This window comes from Jaculus jaculus, chromosome 2 (assembly GCF_020740685.1).
Source record: "Jaculus jaculus isolate mJacJac1 chromosome 2, mJacJac1.mat.Y.cur, whole genome shotgun sequence".
Classification (NCBI taxonomy): Eukaryota; Metazoa; Chordata; class Mammalia; order Rodentia; family Dipodidae; genus Jaculus; species Jaculus jaculus.
The window spans coordinates 205,311,882-205,331,160 of record NC_059103.1 but is presented as its reverse complement, the minus strand read 5'-3'; the positions used below and the strand labels follow the sequence as shown (position 1 = coordinate 205,331,160).

Sequence of the window (19,279 nt, the reverse complement as noted above, 5' to 3'; positions counted from 1 at the left end):
TCCATGGAGGTAGCTACCATGTAAGGCATGCTAAGACTGGGGATTCCACCCGAAGCCATAGGCGGGCTTTGGCCAGTGGTGCTCAGGAGGTGACCCATGTTGGCCATGCTGCTTGTCCAAGGACCGCTCAAGTCCTTCTGAGATGCATGAACAGGGGAAGGCAGAGGGGACATTGGAGCAGGAGTCTGCTATGGCGTTCACGGGAAGATCCTGGAACAGGGCAGGGTAGAAAGCCCCCATGGAAAATTCCTCGCCCTCTTTCTTCCCTTCCTCAATATTTCTTTGGCCATGCTCCAGCAGGGATCAAGGCCCGAAGCTCCCAAGCCACCAGGAGTAAGAAGTGTCTGCAGACGTTGAAGGGACAGCCCTGGTGGAGGAATGGGGCGGGGGACCCTCGTCTGCGCCTGGGGCTTTGAGGCAAGGCATAGACCCTGCTGATAGCTCAAGCCTTGGAGCACTTCAGTGGTGAATTCTTGTCGTTTCTGGGATGCTAGACTGGGGAGCTGTCCCCTCTGTTTGCAGCTGGGATCAGAGGGGTGACAGACTGCCAATGAAGGCCAACCGTGGGAAGAGTGGAGGGACTTGAGAGGCCTTTCAGTGGAAGCCCTGTCAAAGCCCCCTGCTTTCCCCAGCATTCCCTCCTCCAGCCCACACCCTCCCATGCACTGCCTCTGGCCTTGAGAGCCCTGTGGGAGCAGGAGCATGGAGGATACTGGGAATACTGGGTGAGAATTCACAGCCTCCGTGTGCAGTCAGTCTTGGAACTTTCCCTTTAAGAACTGTCGGGCGAGGAGGCTGGCCAAGCTGAGCTGGAGGTGGGGACAGAGGGAAGAAAGAAAAAAAAAAGAAAGAAAGAAAGAGAGAGAGAGAGAGAGAGGCAGGAAAAGTTTTTTCAGAGGAAAATGCAGGGTTTGTCCGTGGTGGATCTGACGTCAGATCTCGCTTTCATAAACTCTCCCCCTGCCCCCCCTCCCGGGCCTGAGGACGGCTCTCTGCTGCTCCTGATGGGCCGGGCCAGTCTGGGCCCAGCTCCCGGGAGAGAGAGGTGGCTGCATCCTCTGGGTGATCGGTGGCGCCTTGGCCACTGACCTCCAGGCATGAGGTGGTTCCTACCCTGGACGCTGGCAGCACTGATGGTTGTGGCAGGCAGCATCCTGGCCACGGTGAGTCCTGCTCAGAGGGGATGGGAGAGGAGACCTGTGCCTCGCTGGCCAGGGCTGAGGCTGGGGAACTTGGGGGTCATGATGAGAAGGGCTGGGGTGATAGAGAGGAAGGAGGAGTGAGGGGCTGCTGGGGTCCTCAGAAGCTGGGTCATCAGAGAAGAGTGGGTGCCACCGCATGGGCCAGCAGGCCTGCCTTTCTCGACCCACCTGGAATGAAACCAACAGGTACCCACGGAACAGGAGACGGGCGCGGGGGAGGAGGGTCTGCCCTCCAGACTGGCTCTGTGGCTTTGGGTTCATAGTTTGCCCTCTCGGAGCAGCATGAAGTAAGGAAGTTGTTGAGGGGCTTCTAGAACTGTTGAAGACTTTCTCAGCATTGGAGAGCTTAAAAGGAGGGAGAATGAGCAATGCCAGGAAAAGTTGGAGAGGAAAATGCCAGATTTCAGCAAAGCTCGCCTGAGCAAACAGAGTTCCTGATATTTTCTGAGTCTACTGTTGCCGCCTTGGGCTTACACGGCCCTCGATAGTTTACCCAGGGAGGACACGCCAGCGCTGCCATTCCCAGGGGACTGCCAAGTGTTCTTTCTACCTGCAGCCTGGGGACACAGCAGCGGTCTGCACCCTTAGGAGCCATGGGAAGGAAGACACGTGGCAGCCTGCGGGAGCAGGGTGGGGATGGCTGGGGAGAAGGCAGGCAGCTCAAAGAAGAGAGGTGGGTGGCTTTGGCCGCTCCTTGGCCTGTGGTCCAGGGACAATGGGGGGTTGGCAAGAGGACTGTTGTTAACTGACTGACCCTGAGGGCTGAGAGCTTTGGTGACACTCGTGCACCCCTTTACAGGTAAGAAAACCTACCGAGGTCAAGCAGGACTCAGGTACCTGTCTGGGATTCGCAGAATATGTCTTACTCCCACAGTATGATTCTCAAAGCTGGCCCGGGCTGAGACTGGGCAGCGGTGACCCTTGCAGCACCTTGGGGCATACAATAAAGGGAATGCGTTTGGTTTGTGTTAGGTCTGGCACTTGCTGGATGTAGGGGGCAGAACCTAACCCTGCATGAAAGATTTTGATCCATTTTACAAAGGATGGACAGAAATGAGGTTTAGGGCAGGAGAGGGACTGGCCCAGGGTCTCCCAGTGAATAAGTGGCAGGGTCCCACTTGGATCTCTGGCACAGATTTGGACTTGCCTCCCAGCACTTTCTAAGGAAAGCTAGAGCCCAGGAAGGGGCTGTGTGGCCTCTGCCACCAGTGCCAGGGGTGAGTATGATAGTATCCGGGCGCAGGCCAGCAGGTGGCTTGGCCTGGGAGGGCTGGGTGTGGATGGAGAACTGGTAAGAGTTATGGGATAGCAGGATTCACAGTGAGAGACGGGAAGGCTTGCTCACATGTGGGTCCAACTACAAAGGGTCACCTTCCCAGAGCAGCCTGGGCTGGAGAATAGGAAGGGATTGAGCCAAGGTTCAGCCAGGGAGTCTCAGCAAAGGGGGCCCCAGGCCAAAGGGGCCCCATAGCAGCGTCAGGGAAGGTTGCCCACGAGAGTATGCCTTGGGCCCCATGTCACCCATCCCACGGAGACACAAGGCACCCCGCGGTGGGAAAGAGCTGGGCACTTCCCAGAAGTGAGTGCCTTGCTCTGTAGCCAAATTCCACTTATGGAATCCTCTGGAATGAATACAGAAAGGGAGTGGGAGTCTGGTGAGGCCCAGAGGGTTTTCATGGAAAGAATGATCAGTGCCCATATGGAAGAAAAAGTGTGTGAGAATTGCCAAGAACACTTTGAGGAAATGAAGCTGTAAGGGAGGGAGACAGCTCTGTCTGATGCGCCCACAAGGTTAAAGCACTGTTGGGAAGAAGGAAGAGGCTGGCTGGGGACCGGACCATCCAGGATGGAGCAGAAAGGACGCTGAGCTCAGATCTCTTGTAGTTTTCTTCCTTGGCCAAGTATTCAGTGCCTACCTGCCAAGAGAAAGGAGCTGCAGTGTGTGAGCCTTTACAAAAGACCATGGCCCGTGACACATGTCACATGTCATTCCTGTAGGCCTGCCTCAGTGACACTAAGCACCTTTAAAATTCCAGTCACGGTGCCATTAAGCAGGTCCTCTTTGGTAGATACAAGATCGGAAGCTCAGAGAAGCGTTTTGCCCAAGGTCACACAGCTAGCAACCTGTTGAGGTCCACCCTTCGGCCACTCACACTCCAGTTTCCCTAGGCTGAGTCTTATGCAGAAATGGGGCACACGGGGGTTCCGTACCAACAGTGCTTGCATGCTGGAGAAGCTCGAGACGTTTATCCACACCACATGGGGAGGGGGTAACAGGTGGCACGGCAGACCAGTGGCTGCACCCATTCTGCCCTTTAGTGTGTGGGGGTGCTGTGTGTGTGTGTGTGTGTGTGTGTGTGTGTGTGTGATGCAAACTCATTATTCTCAAAACCCACTGCAGATTACTGGAGGCCTGTGGGTTGGACAAACTGCTCCCTTTAAGACAAAGAGAGAGAGAGAGAGCTACAGAAAGATGTCCATTTGTCCAAGGAGGAGGCTGAGCAGGGTTGTGTAGCCCCCATCTTGGGAGACCCACGTGGGCTCGGCAGACGTTGGTCCTTTGGCACAACCACGCACCGCATAGCATAGGCTCCACGGGGAGCGGGAGAGGCATCGTGGCCACGGCTGAGCAGGCTGCGGTTCTTTGAATACCCCCAGGTATGGGAGGGTGACTGGTGCTTCAGACGAGGGCTTTGGCGTGTGTGTTCCCCTGAGCGGCACACCACAGGTGACCCGTGTGCCAGTCCAGGGCAGACTAATGCAGGCCGCATGCCTCTCAGAGAACTACCCGCATGGGAGCATGGTCCCGTAGAGGCTCACCTTCCTGCTAGCTTCTGGGCTGGAGGGAGAGGCTGGAAAGATGAGATGGAGATTGAGCACATGGGAGTCACAGACACAGGGAACAGTTCCCACTGTCCCAGCACCCGGGCCAGGGATCCTAACTAAACTCCAGCAGGCCTTGAGCCCGCAAGGGCAGGGACGGGGCAACAGTGACCCTCTGAGCACCTTGAAGAGAAGGCAGAGGGGACATTGGGAGCGGGAGGCTGCCATAGTGTTTACGGGGAGACGCTGGGTCAGGGCAGGGCAAGGCAGGAGAACTGCCCTGGTCCTGGGCTCTGCGCTGGACTTTTCTAAAGCACACGTCCTAACGATGGTGCGGGGTGGATGGTGGTGATGGGGCGGTGCTGTTGATGGCAGTGGGGACGGCTTAGTGACCTGATCGTGTGCTTCTAAGACTTCTAGAGCGTCCGGCGGAAGGCTGCAGACCCGGGAGGGAGGGCAGCGAGCGTTCTGGGGCACTGGTGAGCCAGATAAAGAACTGGAGAGGGCGATGGTAATGGTGGTGATGTGGAGGACGGTAGTGATGACCGTGGCCACGGTGACGGTAACGACAGTGCTAAGGTGACAACGGTGACAGTGGATATGGTGGCGGTGATGGTGGTGGGGACAGTGACTATGGAGGCAAATGGCGCTGACAACCGTGGTGATGGTAAGGAGGTTGACGGTGACGGTGGCAACGATTGTGTTAATGGTGACGGTGGGGCTGGAGAGATGGCTTAGTGGCTAAGGCGTTTACCTGCAAAGCCAAAGGAGCTCTGTTCGATTCCCCAGGACCCACGTAAAGCCAGAGGCACCCGGTGGCGCGTGCATCCGGAGTTCGTTTGCAGTGGCTAGAGGCCCTGGTGCGCCCATTCTCTCTCTGTGTCTCTTTCTTTCTCTCTCACACACTCTGCCTCTTTCCCTCTCAAATAAATAAATAAAAATAATGGTGGTGATGGGGGTGATAGTGAAGGGAACAGTGGCGATGATGGTGACGGTGACAGGGAGAGTGACAATAATGACAATGTGACGCTCTTCAGAACGGTGGTGCTGGGGTGGACGGTGGCGAAGGCAACGGTGCCGTTGATGACAATGGGGACAACGGCGATGATGATGACACGGTGACAGCAGCAGTGATGGTGAGGACGTCTACAGCAGAGTGCGCATGCCACAAGCCTGAGTCAAGGCAGAGGGCCTTTGATGCCGACTGTGGGCCTCACAGTTCGACCACTTGCTTGTTGTGGGGACCTGATTGTCCCCTTGTGTTCCCCACTCTCACTACCTGGGGTGCTGCTTCTGCTCCAGAAGAGGAGGTTCTCGTGCTGGAGATAGGCTATGGCATTTGCAGGGGGACAGGCTGAGAACACAGTACTGGTGGAGAGAGTACGTCCTGAGGCCTGCGCCTGGGTCGTTGGGAAGTTCTGGGCACCTTCGTGGCAACTGGAGCCCTGGTGGTTTGGGGGATTCCTGGATTGAAAAGCCAGTGAACGACAGAGACTAGTCCCTCCGCCAGCACGGACGGACATGCTGACACCAGTCAGCCAGCGCTTCTCCTCCGACTCTTCCTTCCCCCTCCTCCATCCATGAAAGCCAAGGGGGGCAGAGGGAGGCTGGAGGCAGAAGGGAAAGAAAAGGGCCTCCAGAGGGGGTATAATGGACATTCCAGGGACGTGATTTGATCTGGGCCCGCCCACCAAGTCTGGGATCTGGAGGCAAGTCCAGGCTTGGTTTCCAGGGTGGATCTGCTGCTTGTGGGGGCAGGGGGTGTGGCGAGAGGAGAAGAGACCAAGGCAAGGGCGACGGAGGGAGGGAGGAAGGGAGGGCTTCCCCCCACCTCCAGGAACCCTTGTTTGGTGAGCGAGAAAAGGAACGTGGGTTATGAGTCTGCCTGGAGCTAGGAAGAGTTTGAGAGGATCTCAGCTTCGAGGAATATTCAGAGAGTGGATTAGAACCCTTCCCTGGGTAGAATGGTAGACTCCCTGAACAGCTAGACCAGGGGAGATAACCCTTTGCTGTGTGACTTTACCCTCTTTTTACCTCTCCTTTATGACCACTGCCCAAGTTCTCTTCTTTGCTTCATGAACCATTCTCCAGTGTTCACAGGTTCTCCTCTGTACACATACTTGGGCTTTTCTTCTGTCTGAAACATCTTTCCCAGCCTTGCTGATTCCACGTCATGCATAGCATCCTGCCTAGGAGACCTCAAGGGCCTTGCCTTGTCCAGATGGGACCTCAATCCACCCCTTACCACTTGACTGCACTGGGCATCCTTGTCATGTGCAAGGGATCGTGCCACTGTGCTGGCCTCATCCAGCAGAGGAGTTTCCCTTGCTCACACACGGTCCTTCTGCAAAGTCAAATGCCTTGCAGGTCTCGTACCACCTGGGTTCCACACCCCAGGGCCTTTGCACATGCTATGACTGCCACCAGACTCATTTGTACTGCTTTCCTTCTTTTTTTAACCTTTTCTTTTTTTTTAATTTGAGACAGAGAAAGAGGCAAAGAGAGAAAAAGAGAAGGAGAGAATGAGAGAGAGAGAGAGAGAGAGAATGGGCAGGCCAGGGCCTCCAGCTACTGCAAACCAACTCCAGGCGCTTGTGCCCCCTTGTGCATCTGGCTAACGTGAATCCTGGGGAATCGAACCTGGGTCTTTTGGCTTCACAGGCAAAAGTTTAACTGCTGAGTAATCCCTCCAGCCCTCTTTAATACCTTCATACACATAGACAACACACTGTGATTATAATCCCATCCCACCATCCTCCCTTTTCCCCTCCTCTACCCCCCTGCACTGAATCCCTTCTTTTCAACTCTATCTTCCTTCTTGATATAGTAGGCCCCTACTGGCCTATCCCTGTTTACAGTGGTATTTCATAGGTGTTCAGGTTGAAGCAGATTCACAAAGCCAGGCCAGTCCTGGTGGAGCCTGGGCAGACTGCATACAGGTGAGGGGGAAGGAAGAGAGGAGTCTGGAGTCTGGATGGTTTGAAGTGGAGGCAGCTGCTGGGGAGGAAGGGGGCAGGGAATGTGTGAGGAGGACCTGGACTGACTGCCAAGAGCATGCAGCAGCAAATGCTAGCTTGCTGCCTTGGCTCCTGTGCATGGGATTAGGAGGCAAGAGCTCAGCTCTGTTCGGCTCTGCTTCTCTCTAAGTGTCAGTGTTTCTGTCCATGGGGGGGGGGGGCACAGTGAGCCACTCTGCCTGTGCCAGGCATTGGAGTGGGCTGGTCAGGAGGAGGTGACGGCACACAGTCCAGGAACAAGGACCAGCTCCTCTGTGTTCTCTCCAGGGGCTAGGGAAGGACACAGGCTATGCTGGGTGCATATGGGCAGGGCTTAGAAAAGCTCTGGGTGGGATGGGTTCTCCAGGTCCTTGGGATTGGAGAGGCTCGATGCCAGGGTCCTTTGAGGATCTTAACAGGACTCAGTGGGTACCTCTTTTCCATTCTGCTGTTGGAACTGAAATCTCCATCTACACATGCATGCATTCAAATATAAATGATCAAAGGGGGCCAAACTCTATAGGGTGCTTACTGAGTGCCTGACGTCACCCCACACTGTGCCGTGCATTGAATTAAACTCTGTAGGGTGCTTACTGCGTACCTGGCATTGCCCTATGCTCTGCCATGCAAAGACTCTCAGGAGCCATGTGCAGTAGGTGCTTTACCATCTCTATTTTCCAGGGGAAGAAACAGGCATTTTATTCCCTCTCATACCATCCAAAAATATACCCCAGTTCCACAGGCAGAGCTCTTGGGATGTGGCCTCAGGGACGTCCTGGTGTGCCAGTCTCTTACGCTGGTCTCAGGCTTGTCCTAAGCTGGGACCCCACAGGACAGGAACAGAGGTGGGGTCCGAGGTATAGAGCAAGGCCTAGCTTCCTTGTGGCCCTGCTCAGGGATTCACTGTCAGAGCTGGGAGGCCTGCAGCGATCAGTGCATTTCAGTCTGCTCTGGTGTGGGAGAAGTGACCAGCACCATGTCTTGGCCATCTCAGGAGGGACGCTGTCTTCCCAGGTGCCTTGTCACTGGCTCACCATGCCACATCCTTGGACCTTGAGTTGCAGCAGAGCCAGCCACTGATCTTCCTGTGCTGGGCCTTGTTGATTCTGCCTGGACCCTCTCCCCAGCTGTGGCTGTCCCCAGCTGGGACACTCTCTGAACTGCCTCCAGTCACTTCTCCCTCCTCCACTAAGTGTGAATTCTGTCCTCCAGGGAGCACTCCCTGCTGCCCGCCCCTTCCACCTTCACCTTTCTCTCATGGCCTCTCCCACACTAGGCTCGGGTGCCCTGTCATAGTGTGACAGGAGTGAGGCCTGATAGTTCAGATTCAGTCCCAAGCAGGTGGCCTGGGCAAATGATCCAAACTGTCTGTGGCTCCATTTATTCGTGTGTGCAGGAAGGCGACAATAAAGGCAGCCTGCCCCCGGGCCACCCCAAGGATGGCACTGCTGACTGAAAACACAGTCTACACCCAGACGTGGGCCACACGCCTATAGTGATCCCAGCACTTGAGAGATGGATCAGAAGTTCAGGGCCAGCCTCAGCTACCCAGCAAGTTCAGAGCCAACCGAGGCTACATGCAACCCTGACTCAAAAATGCCAAAAGCTAATTAAATAAATGAGACAACCAGCAGCCATCTAATTTTGCCACCTGTGCATAGATGGAGTTTTCTCTTGGAGGAATTACAGAAGAGTCACTCATTTCATTGCAGCCATCACGTGTGCTGGTCATATTTTCTAAACAAACCCTCCAACCTCAGAGACACATTCAGGAGTCACGGGTGAAGTCATCATGGGCAGTATGGCACATCCTGTATTTCAGAGAATAAGGAAGCATGTGTTGGGCTGGAGAGATGGCCCGGCAGCTAAGGCGCTTGCCCGCAAAGCCAAAGGACGCAGGCTCAATTCCCCAGGACCGCCTAAAGCCAGAGGCACACTGTGGCATGTGCATATGGGGCTCATTTGCCGTGGCTGGAGGCCCTGACACATCCATTCTCTCTCTCTCTCTCTCTCTCTGTCTGCCCCCCTCTCTCCCTTAAATAGATAAAAACAAAATATTTTAAAAAGAGAGAGAGAAAGCATCCCTCCCCGCAAAAATAACTGACTGCCGCTCCCACAATCCATAAACCACAGCCAGCCCCATAGGGAGTACCTGTAACCCCACTGAGGAGCGTCCCCAGTGGAATGGGGGTAGGGACGAGGGAAAACGGGGCACCAAGACATGCTGTATCCATATAAAATATCTTGTTAATAATAATAATAATAATAATAAACATAAAAATAATTTTTTAAAAGAGAAAGCATGCCTCTGTCCATGAGGGGCAAAGGAAGCTGCCAGGCCAGTGACGTGCAAGCGATGCTGTAGGTTGGTGATGGGGAGACAGGCCACAGGGCGACCCTCTTGACACCGAGAGCATTTGAGCATGCGCTCGAAGCACTATCATGCTTTAAATTTATATACGTGCATGTGAAATGATGGGTCTTACATAGTTAATATAAGTATGCGTGACTTTATTATATATAGCATGATGACCTGCATGTAGGTATATGAAGTTGTAAAATGTGTAATTATATATTGTTTGAGCAGATATCATACTATGCGTTTTTACGATGTATAACATGGAATATATGTGTACATATACACACAGACGCATGTATATATACATGAGCAGTAGTTTCGCTGTGGTTTTCTCAAAGCCCTACATAAACACTTGCTGTAGTTCCCTCGTCATTGCTGGAACAAAACACCATCCAGAAGCAGCTTATGGGTGGGAATTGTTGACTTCCAGCTTACAATTTGGACAGGAAGCTTCACCATGGCTGGATAGCAAGGCAGGGCAGAGGCTGGGGATCACGTCTTCACGTGGCAGCTGGAAGGTAGCAGGAAGAATGAGTTGGTTGTGGCAAGGGGGGCTTGGACAATATGATGCCTCAAGGCCTGTCCCAAGTGACACACCCCCTGCGACAAGACTCCACCTTCCAAACTGTCACCAGCTGTGGGTTGGGGATGGATGAGGGTCAGTCACAAGTTCATGAGGCTCGGGGTGGGGGCATTTCACATCCAAGCCACCACAGTGTGAACCACTGTTGGTCCTTACATAAGAGTCCTGAGGCTGTCCAGAGTCTCGCTCCCTGTTCCTGTGTCGTCTTTGGTTCACACTCCCAAATCCTGGGAACGCCATTGCACCTGAGGGTTGGTTTGGTAGAAGATCTATCTTACATTTTTTGTGGGGGGAAGAGGCTTTTTGAAACATATTCTTTTTTAAATTTTAAAGTAATTTTAATTTAATTAATTTCTATTTTTTATATTTATTGGTTGATTGATTGATAGAAGAGAGACAGAGAGAATGGGCATGTCAGGGACTCTGACCACTGCAAATGAACTCCAGAAGCATGAGCCACTTTGTGCATCTGGCTTATGTGGGTACTGAGGAATTGAACCTGGGTCCTTAGGCTTTGAAGGCAAGCACCTTAGCCACTACGCCATTCATCCAGCCCCAGACATATTCTTGATATATATCCCAAGCTAGCCTAGAACTTGAACTCTTCCTGCCTGCCTCAGCCTCTCAAAGGCTGATGACATGTGTGTGTCACCATACTTGGCTTCTTTACCATTTGATGAATGAGTGAGTGAATGAATGAATAAAGGAGTAAATAACATACAAATGTTCAGAGCGTGCACAGGTCCTGGTTTCTTGCCCCTTCCAAAATCTGACCTCCCCCATTCCAAGGACTCCAAGCTGTGGGTTTGTAAAGTCAGTGAGCAGAAAGATCACATAAAGCCCTTCATGTTGCACACCTGCACCCTGGCCAGCCGGCGTGAACGTGAGTGACCTTGCTCCCTGGACACCCTCCTGGGGGCACAGCCTGCAGTTCCCTGGCCAGGTTGGGCAGTGGGAAGGTCCCCCACCCATTTCTCTGCCAAGAGTCTCCCACCTGGCACTCTAGAAGTCCTGGCACCCACTCGTTTCCAGGAGGAGCTGGAGAACAGGCGTTCTTCGTTGGTTTAAGATCTTTTGCACTGGAAATGTGAGAACAAAAGCTGAGTGCGGTGCACCCCTAGCCTGGTTCAGGCCCACGCTGCTCTTGGCTCCCCTGGGACCTATGGCTAACTGCTTCCAGGCGGGCGCCCTCTGCGCAAAGCCAGGGGCAGCCTGTGTGCGCGTCCATTTCTGCCTCAACACTGCCCCCTGGTGGAGCATCCAGGTGCAGCCACCCAAAGGCAGTAGCTGGGACTTTTGCCCATACCTGCTGTTCCCCAGCAGTGAGTGACCAGGTGTGCAACTGGATAGTTGAGGAGGTGGGAAAGGGTAGACCCTCACTGGACATTCACCCTTTCCCTGGGTCCCTTCATAGCCCATTGTAGTTCAGTCTTCTCTACAGTGTCTACCTGAGCGCCACATTTCCAGAACAGGCACACAGCATGAATGTGGTAGGAAGGTGAATGAATGAATGAATGAATGGGGAAATGGCGAGGCTGGTAGTTACAAGCGCGGGCTCTAGAGGGTGCTGGGGTCAAATACCACTTCCTATCAGAGTTACTTCAGCACTGTGAGCCTTAGTTTTCTTCACTGCAAAATGGGGATAACTCTAATGACTGCTCTGCAGGACTGCCTGGGGACCCCGTCACCATTGTGGCCATTACAGATGAGGCTTAGAGCTTCAAGAGAGGGACAGTCCCCAGGGCTCAGCACCGGCAGTGGCAAGAACGAAAGGCAGTCACACAGGGCCTCCTCACTTCCTGTGCCCTTTCCCCAAGGGACCACTTAGACCCTTAGAAGAGAGAGATGCCCATAACCTTTGTCACCCACGGACTTCTGGGACCCTGGTGGGTTTCATTTCATCCCAGCCAGCATCCCACTTCCTGCTGCCGTATGCCCACTAGGCGTTTCTGGAAGACAGAAGGATGCCCATGTGGTAAGCCCAGGGGATCATCTTGGTTTCCAGAGTCCCTTACAGAGACGGGACCACACTGTCCCACCTATAGTCAGCACTCGCCTGTAAACAATGTGTCAAAACACATACACAGGATTTCCTGTTGTCTGGCTTTTCCTTCTCAATTTTGATCAGCATAAATATTCTTGTAAGAATGAGAGAAGTGATCACTCCATTCATTAACCTCCTCATTCCCTTCTTTGTCCAGAGGCTTAAAGTGGGTGACAGGGGCGTGGTCACAGGAGCTATGCTTTTTCTCTTTTCTCCTTTTTCAGACACACTCGCAGAGTACCAAGGACAAAGTTATCATTTCAGTCCATTGCTAAGCAGCATGTTGCCCGAGGGGAGACAGAATGGCGTGCGGTGGTTCTGGGAGGGCATTGGTGGGGTCAGGGGGAGGGGGCAGCGGTGGGGGTACACATTGTGTGGGCTGCCCAAGGGTCAAGCAGTAAAACAGGAGGTTGAGCTGGAGCCCTTCCCTGTCCTGCCTTCTGCCCAGTGTCCTCAGGCTATGGCTCCTGTCCCCGTAAGAACCACAGGGCTGGAGGTCAAACACACACTCGGGGCCCATCTAGAGGAATGGAGGCCCGAGAATCAAAACGGGATGTAGGCATCTGCACTTCATGAATTCCATCAGCCAGTGGTGGCTGCCTTCCAAACAGTCTACAACAGCCCCAGTGCGCAGACCTCTCCCTGGCTGCCCCAGCCAGGCCCTCTGGGGACAGAGGCTAGCATCGCTATCCCCACTAGAGCCCTGGGGTGGCTCTACCCTGCAGGAAAGTTCAGGACGCACTGCTGAGCTTTGCTTCCATTTGCCGTCGCAAGCAGGGAGCAAGGAGGGTGGGTGGGGCGGTGGGCAGCGCTGCGCAGGCCAGCTACGAGTGAGAGCACCCCGACCCTCTGCCGGGGGAAGGGCACTGGGCCTGGGCCTCCTCCTTGTCCCCCCCGTGTGAACACAGCAGCATTTGCTGAGAGTTGGTATCCAGAACACATCATAAAAGAACTTTTATGTGGAAAACTTCAATTTGGAAAAATCAAGTGTTTTGTTTTTTTCTTTTCCTCTTTCCCTTTCTCTGACCTTCCCTAGACAATATTCTCCTGACTATGTGATTTTTTTTCTCCCTCTTTTTCCTTTTTAAGAGCAGCCAACAGCCCTCAGTGTGGTGTTTCTGTCTGCCCACATGCGGGAGGGCACTGTCGCTATCCCAGGTGTATAAGAGGAAGGCAGCCAGAGCTCTCTGAGAAGGGGAAAAGGCTTGTGCGAGGGACTGTAGGAATCAGTTCCCAAGAAGAAACAGGGTCCCTGAGAGCCTGGGAAGTGTTTCCCACCCCCAAAATAGTGCCATTAGGAGAGCCCGTTGCATTTTCACAGGCCTCACCTTTATTTCTGGGGCTCCAGGGGGTCCCTCACTTCCTCTCACTTCGCTCAGGACCATGCTTACTGCCACGTGAGGCTCATCTTCATGGGTTATGGATTTGCCTATGTATTTACTGCTTCAATGGAAAGCAACGGGCTTGCTGTCTATATTTTGAGGAGAAGGACCACCATGTCACTCACTTCTTGTCCACCTCAGGCCCTAGGCCTTGTGGAGTGATCACAGAGACCCTTAAGTTAATTGCTTCAAAATTTTGGGCACAGCTCACCTTGGTTCCACCCCTGTGTGGCCTCCAACAAGTCATTTAGCCTCTCTGGGTCTTTGTCTCCTCACTGTTCTAAGGAAAATTAGCAAGTCTGCCTGGCAATATCTTGGGGAAATTACAAGATAGTGTGTGTCCACTGCTCTCCATAGACAGTGAGCACACCACAGACATCAGCCAGGGAGATCACAAGGACCTGTAAAAGACAGGTAACCCTGCCAGCTAGGGCCCAGGGTTGAGGAAATGTAAAGTAACTCATTCATTCTGTCACCAGAGGCTTACTTTTATGTCATCGGGAGGGGGGAGATCTCCTTTGCAGCCACCAGGCCAAAGTATCATCCAGTGGCCTTATGATAGATAACCTCCCCAGGTGGTGTGCTCACTACCTTTCAACCGGTTTCTTTCATTAGGAAACGTTTTCCTCACGTGTCTTAGTGGGGAAAGCCTAAATGCAAAGTGTCTGGGTTTAATCCACTTTCTGAGGTTTCTAGATGGGAGAGGCGGTCCCATTCCCCACGGATGTGTGACCTGGGCCTAACGTGGCAGTCGTGAGGGCGAAGATGAGGCAAGGTGAGTTAGTGTGATGGCGGGGCCATGCCAGGCTGCTCTCGGCATCCTCAGGGACGTAGCTGGGAGGCATTCGTAGAGAGACACCATTGTGCCTGGGGTGAATAGCAGTGAGAATTCCCTTCGTCAGGAGAGGAAGCGAGGCTTTGGACAGTAAACTCCCGAGCTATAGGAACAGTGAATAATAAGCCAAGATCTGACCCAGTGACAGTTGTGTGTCCAGATTCCAGATCTGTCCCAGCATCCTCCTGCTAAACTATCCCAGTCCAAAGCAAGGCCCCTGGAGTGGTATTCTGCGCCTCCTGCTCCATGCCCTCCTTTTGATGCTGTTACTGCTTCACCATGCCCAGAGCCACCCCACCTCCCGTGAGAAGCTCACCTGACCCCGCGCACCCAGCAGAGCCCTCCCTCCTCTCGCAGACAGGTCAGCGGGCACCCCACCCCCACCCCATGCCCTCGGAGCACAGCCCCAAGACCTGACAAAAGGCAAAAGCTAGACATGCATTGAGTGAACAAAGAGAAGGCAGAATGAGTGAATGATGAACGAATGAATGAGTGCACGAGCGAACATTGTCAGTTCTAGTATTTACCATCCCGCCTGCAAGCACTGTGTGCATCCGCTGGCCTTGTGCGTGTGTCACAGTGAGGAGTTCTGAACTCTGAGCCATGTTGCTCCCTTCGTTCCCTCCCAGCCCAGCACAAAACCTGGCACAGATGTTCCATGGGCACCCGTGGGTTGAGGAGAAAAACAAGCCACACACGTGGCCCTGGGTGACCTGTGCACCCTCGGGGACAGGAGCCCTGCATCAGGCCTCTGTGTGTGGCTGTGTGCTTGGAGGGCGGGGGCTGGCTGATCATTGGGATCTCAGCTAGTAGCTAACCCGCAGCCATCCCCCTCGGACAGCAAAGCTGGTCAAGGCGGCACGAATCCGAAGGTGTGCCCCAACCCAGGAAGCTGAGGCATGAGGTGTGAGGGATATCCACAGCATGGTCAAAGACCTTCTCCCCCGGCGTCGGGGGGCACTACCACCGCTAGATGGAGACAGCAGCCAAGGCTTGGCTGGGCCGTTCTTCCCACTGCCCGCGGACTCAAAAGCTGTCAGTGTTGAGGAGGCCTTCCCGAACCAGACCCTGCAGGCAGCTGCTTGCAAATGAGGCAGCCTTCCGGGCTTGGGAACTGGGGAAGGAGGCAGGAGGCTAGGTGGTGACCATGCGCAGCTGGGCACCCACCAGCCTGTGTCCCATTCCAATCTCATCCAAAGACAGCAGGTCCCCGCTCTGTGCTGGCCATGTAGGCCAGGACTCCAAGTCACATAGAAGGGCGGACACATTGTATGTAATGACCGTCACATTAGCCCATGGCTTTGGCTTCCAGACTCACCATGACTGCCACCTCCCAACAGTTTCTAAACTGATATTCTTATCACAGAGGAGAACCCGAAAGTGTAGGAAAGCCAGGAAGCACACCACACAAAGCTGGGAAAACCCATAACTGACCATCTCAGGCCCTGTGGTCTTTCCCTCATCCCCAAATTCCATGGGGAAAGAAGAGGTCCTGAGTACAACATCCTGAAGGGCAGGTGACCCCAAAGCCACTGGTGCCAGCAATTCCCCCAGTCAGCCCTTAGGGAGCCCTTCGGTGGGTGGCCTTGGGCTCAGGCAGGTAGAGAGGTAAGGTCTTTACATGCTCCTGTTTAGCGAGGCACTTGCACTCAGTACCATATGACCAAGGCAGGATGGCTTACTGGAGGACATGACTGGAGTGTCATTATTTTGCCAAGAGCCTGGCCTAAAAGCTGGGGATCTAGTGGAGGTGGTTGGCAGGTGCTTACAAACCTCCCAGGTTGCTAGCAATTTGAGGGTGGCAAGAAAACCTCTCTCTCCTTGGCATCAGAAAGTGACCAGTGTCTGAGGCACCCGGAGAGTAAATTTCTGCTTCCATCTCATGAGACTTTTGAGAAAGCTAGAGGCTTCATTTCCTTGGCCATTTCTGCCCTGCCAGAGGAGCCACTATGCCCAGACTGAGCAAGGACAGCAAGTGTGTTGATGAACACCCCTCCCTCGTTGGTTACCTGAGGTGACCTCACCTGACTCTGGGATGGAGGCACACTATGGGCTGAGGCAACCATGGGTCCCAGCACCTCAGAAGCAGTGGTGTCTCTGGATTTGGGGTTCTGTGCTCTTGCTGATTTTATGAGAAGCAAAGGGATACTTGCCTACTGAGTGTATGGAAGCAAAGAATTCTGGAGGCTGTATGGACACCATGGAGGTGGGCAGGTGATTACGGGGCCCTCTGGGCTTGGAAACCCCCTACCTCAGCAATCTTTCTTCACCTCTGCCTTTCCCCACAGGCCTTTACTCCAACCTCCACAACCACGGCTCTCACCTCAATGCCACTGGAAGACGCAACGGCACGCCCCGAATTCTGCAAGTGGCCGTGCGAGTGCCCGCCGTCCCCACCCCGCTGCCCACTGGGCGTCAGCCTGATCACAGATGGCTGTGAATGCTGTAAGATATGTGCCCAGCAGCTTGGGGACAACTGCACAGAGGCTGCCATCTGTGACCCCCACCGGGGCCTCTACTGTGACTACAGTGGGGACCGCCCGAGGTACGCAATAGGAGTGTGTGCACGTAAGTAAGTGAGAGACTCGCACGTCGCCAATGCCCCAGTGCCCCGGCTCCGGCCCAAGGACACCCACGGCCTTTCACCTGGCCAGGCTCTTCTTGGCAAGAGATACACCTTATACCAGTTCACTGTTAGAGGGCGCAAGATGGGTCCTTCCTGGAGAAGAGAGGGAGAGGGAGGGAGGGAGGGAGGGAGAGAGAGAGAGAGAGAGAGAGAGAGAGAGAGAGAGGGAGAGAGGGAAAGAGAGAGAGAGAGAGAGAGTAATGCCTGCATTCTTCTTCTCTCTTCTCTGTGTCGGAGACGTTCTTCCCTGAGGAGGAAGGCTGTACCTTCATCCTGAACCTGGTTTTGTCCTCTTAGTAGGTATGACCCCAAGGCATCCCAGGTGCCATTGAGTCACTTCAGAGCTCCAAATAGTTTAATACTGGAAATAAAAATGATGTGGTTGGTAAATTCAGTGGCATTGAATTATGAAAACCAGCAGACTGAAGTCACCATTTCCTACCAGCTGTGTAGATGCTTGGGACTTTGCAGTCCTTTTTCCTCAGTTACGGCTGTACAAGATATGACTTCAGATGTACTGCAATTGGCTTACTATGTCAATTTTGTGTCATCTGTTATTATTGTTATATAATAGTTGATGGCTTAGCTCCTCAGCATTATTCTAATGTTCAGTTACATAATCATCAGCATTTATATTGGTCTATGTTTACTGCAGCACAAGATACCATGCTTATTTAAATTCCTTTCTTTTTTTTTTTAAATCATGCCTTTTGCTTTTCCCAAAGTTTCCAATTGCCTTTGTTTTTCTTTGGTCTTCGTATTTGTAAAGAAGAAGTCTTCTGTTCGGTCTTCATATAAGCCTTGTTGTTGTTTTTCTCTCAACACCTCCCTCAGACTTCTTGGCCTGCTTTTATCTGGACTTTATTTCCTTAGTTTGAATTATCTATGATTGTCCAAATTCCTTGAACCAGCATGATGTGGAATAATCACTAGGCTATTACTAAGTAGTCTAAATTCTGACAGTTTTACAAGGTCTCACAAACCCAAGAACCCCCAACTTCCCTTGGTGCTGAACCAAGATTTCCTTATCATTACCAGTTCACATGCACCCCAACATGTATTCTCACCCAGCACACCCCCTTGTCCTCGGCTAACACGTGACATTCCTGCAGTGGGCTGTTCGTCAGAGCTAAGCACAGAGTTCTATGTCAGGAGCTCCTGCCTGAGCCTCATGGTCCGCCTGTGCCCTCCCTTCGCCTCCATCATTGGTTCATACTCCGGCTTCACCTGAGGCGTGTGTCTCTGGCTTTGTGAGTAACTACTGCTGCCCCCTCATCCTTCCAACTTTCTCCCTTCACTGGGATTTATTATTAGAGTCTACAAAATGTGTTCAAAGAGAACTCGCAATAGAATCTGCACAGGATCATTTGACATACTGATCACAAAATGTTCTTCCTGGGGCTGGAGAAATGGCTTAGCTGTTAAGGTGCTTGCCTACAAAGCCGAAGGACCTAAGTTCGATTCCTTAGGATCCACGTAAGCCAGAGGCACAAGGTGACACATGCCTCTGAAGTTCATTTGCAATAGTTGGAGGCCCTGGTGTGCCTATTCCCCCCGGCCCCCTTCAAATAAATAAATAAAAATTTTTAAAAATGTTCTTCCTGAGACTTCACTTGTTGAATCGGATCCTTGGAAGGAGGAATGGGAGAGTGTGCCTGGGCAACTGTCTGCATGCTGATGTTCATGCGGTCAGTCATCTGCCCTCTCCTGGAGCCCAGGGAGACGAGTCTTGAAGCAGCTTCTCTGAAATAGAATCACATATGGGACCACCTCATAATTCCCTTCCCCCTTGGCCAGCTATTCTTCAAGGTCATTTAAAGGATAATTCAGCTCACTGTGATTATACTAATCTCTAAAGCCGTAATGAGATCTTGCCATGCGCCAGGCCTTGGGCCTGCATGAACATTCGCCCGTGGATCTTGAGACTGCCTCTCTTGCTGCCTTCCCTCCTGCCCCTCCCGCCCTATGTCTCGCCTCCCCCCACAGCAGCCCATCAGCCCAGGAGCCTCCATGTACTTTCTTCCCATTTATTTAGAACAAACAAAATGCCTGTGGGCTAAAGACTTTAATAGGACTTTTACATTTTCCGTTAAGTTCCCTGGTCATATGGGTCTGCAGACACTGGAATAAATGCAGTTAAGCAGGTGTTTGTTACAGAGGTCTGAAGTGTCCATGTCTGTTGTCAAGTTCAGAAAGGAGCTACCACCAAAGGGTTTTTCATTTCAAGCCTACCTCTTTTGTCCAAACACAATATTACAACCCACTTTCCCACGTACTAATACAGACACATATTGGATGCATAATGTGCACACACATGCAAATGCACGCACACACACCACACTTGTCAGTTATATACACATGCACACAAACACACTTTCAAGTGTGTCACTCACATGTATGACCCCCACACACACACATAGCTCACTAAG

The 19,279-nt window shown here is 52.9% G+C and overlaps 1 protein-coding gene across 1 annotated transcript in view; it reads left to right on the top strand.

Moving 5' to 3' along the window:
- The first annotated feature begins 914 nt into the window (after positions 1-914).
- Ccn4 (cellular communication network factor 4) overlaps positions 915-19,279 on the top strand; it is a 31,637-nt gene continuing 13,272 nt past the window's right edge. Inside the window, exons 1-2 of the mRNA XM_004656176.3 lie at positions 915-1,163; positions 16,513-16,792. Coding sequence (XP_004656233.2) covers positions 1,098-1,163; positions 16,513-16,792 — 346 coding nt within the window. The 5' untranslated portion in view covers positions 915-1,097. The remainder of the gene's footprint in view (positions 1,164-16,512; positions 16,793-19,279) is intronic.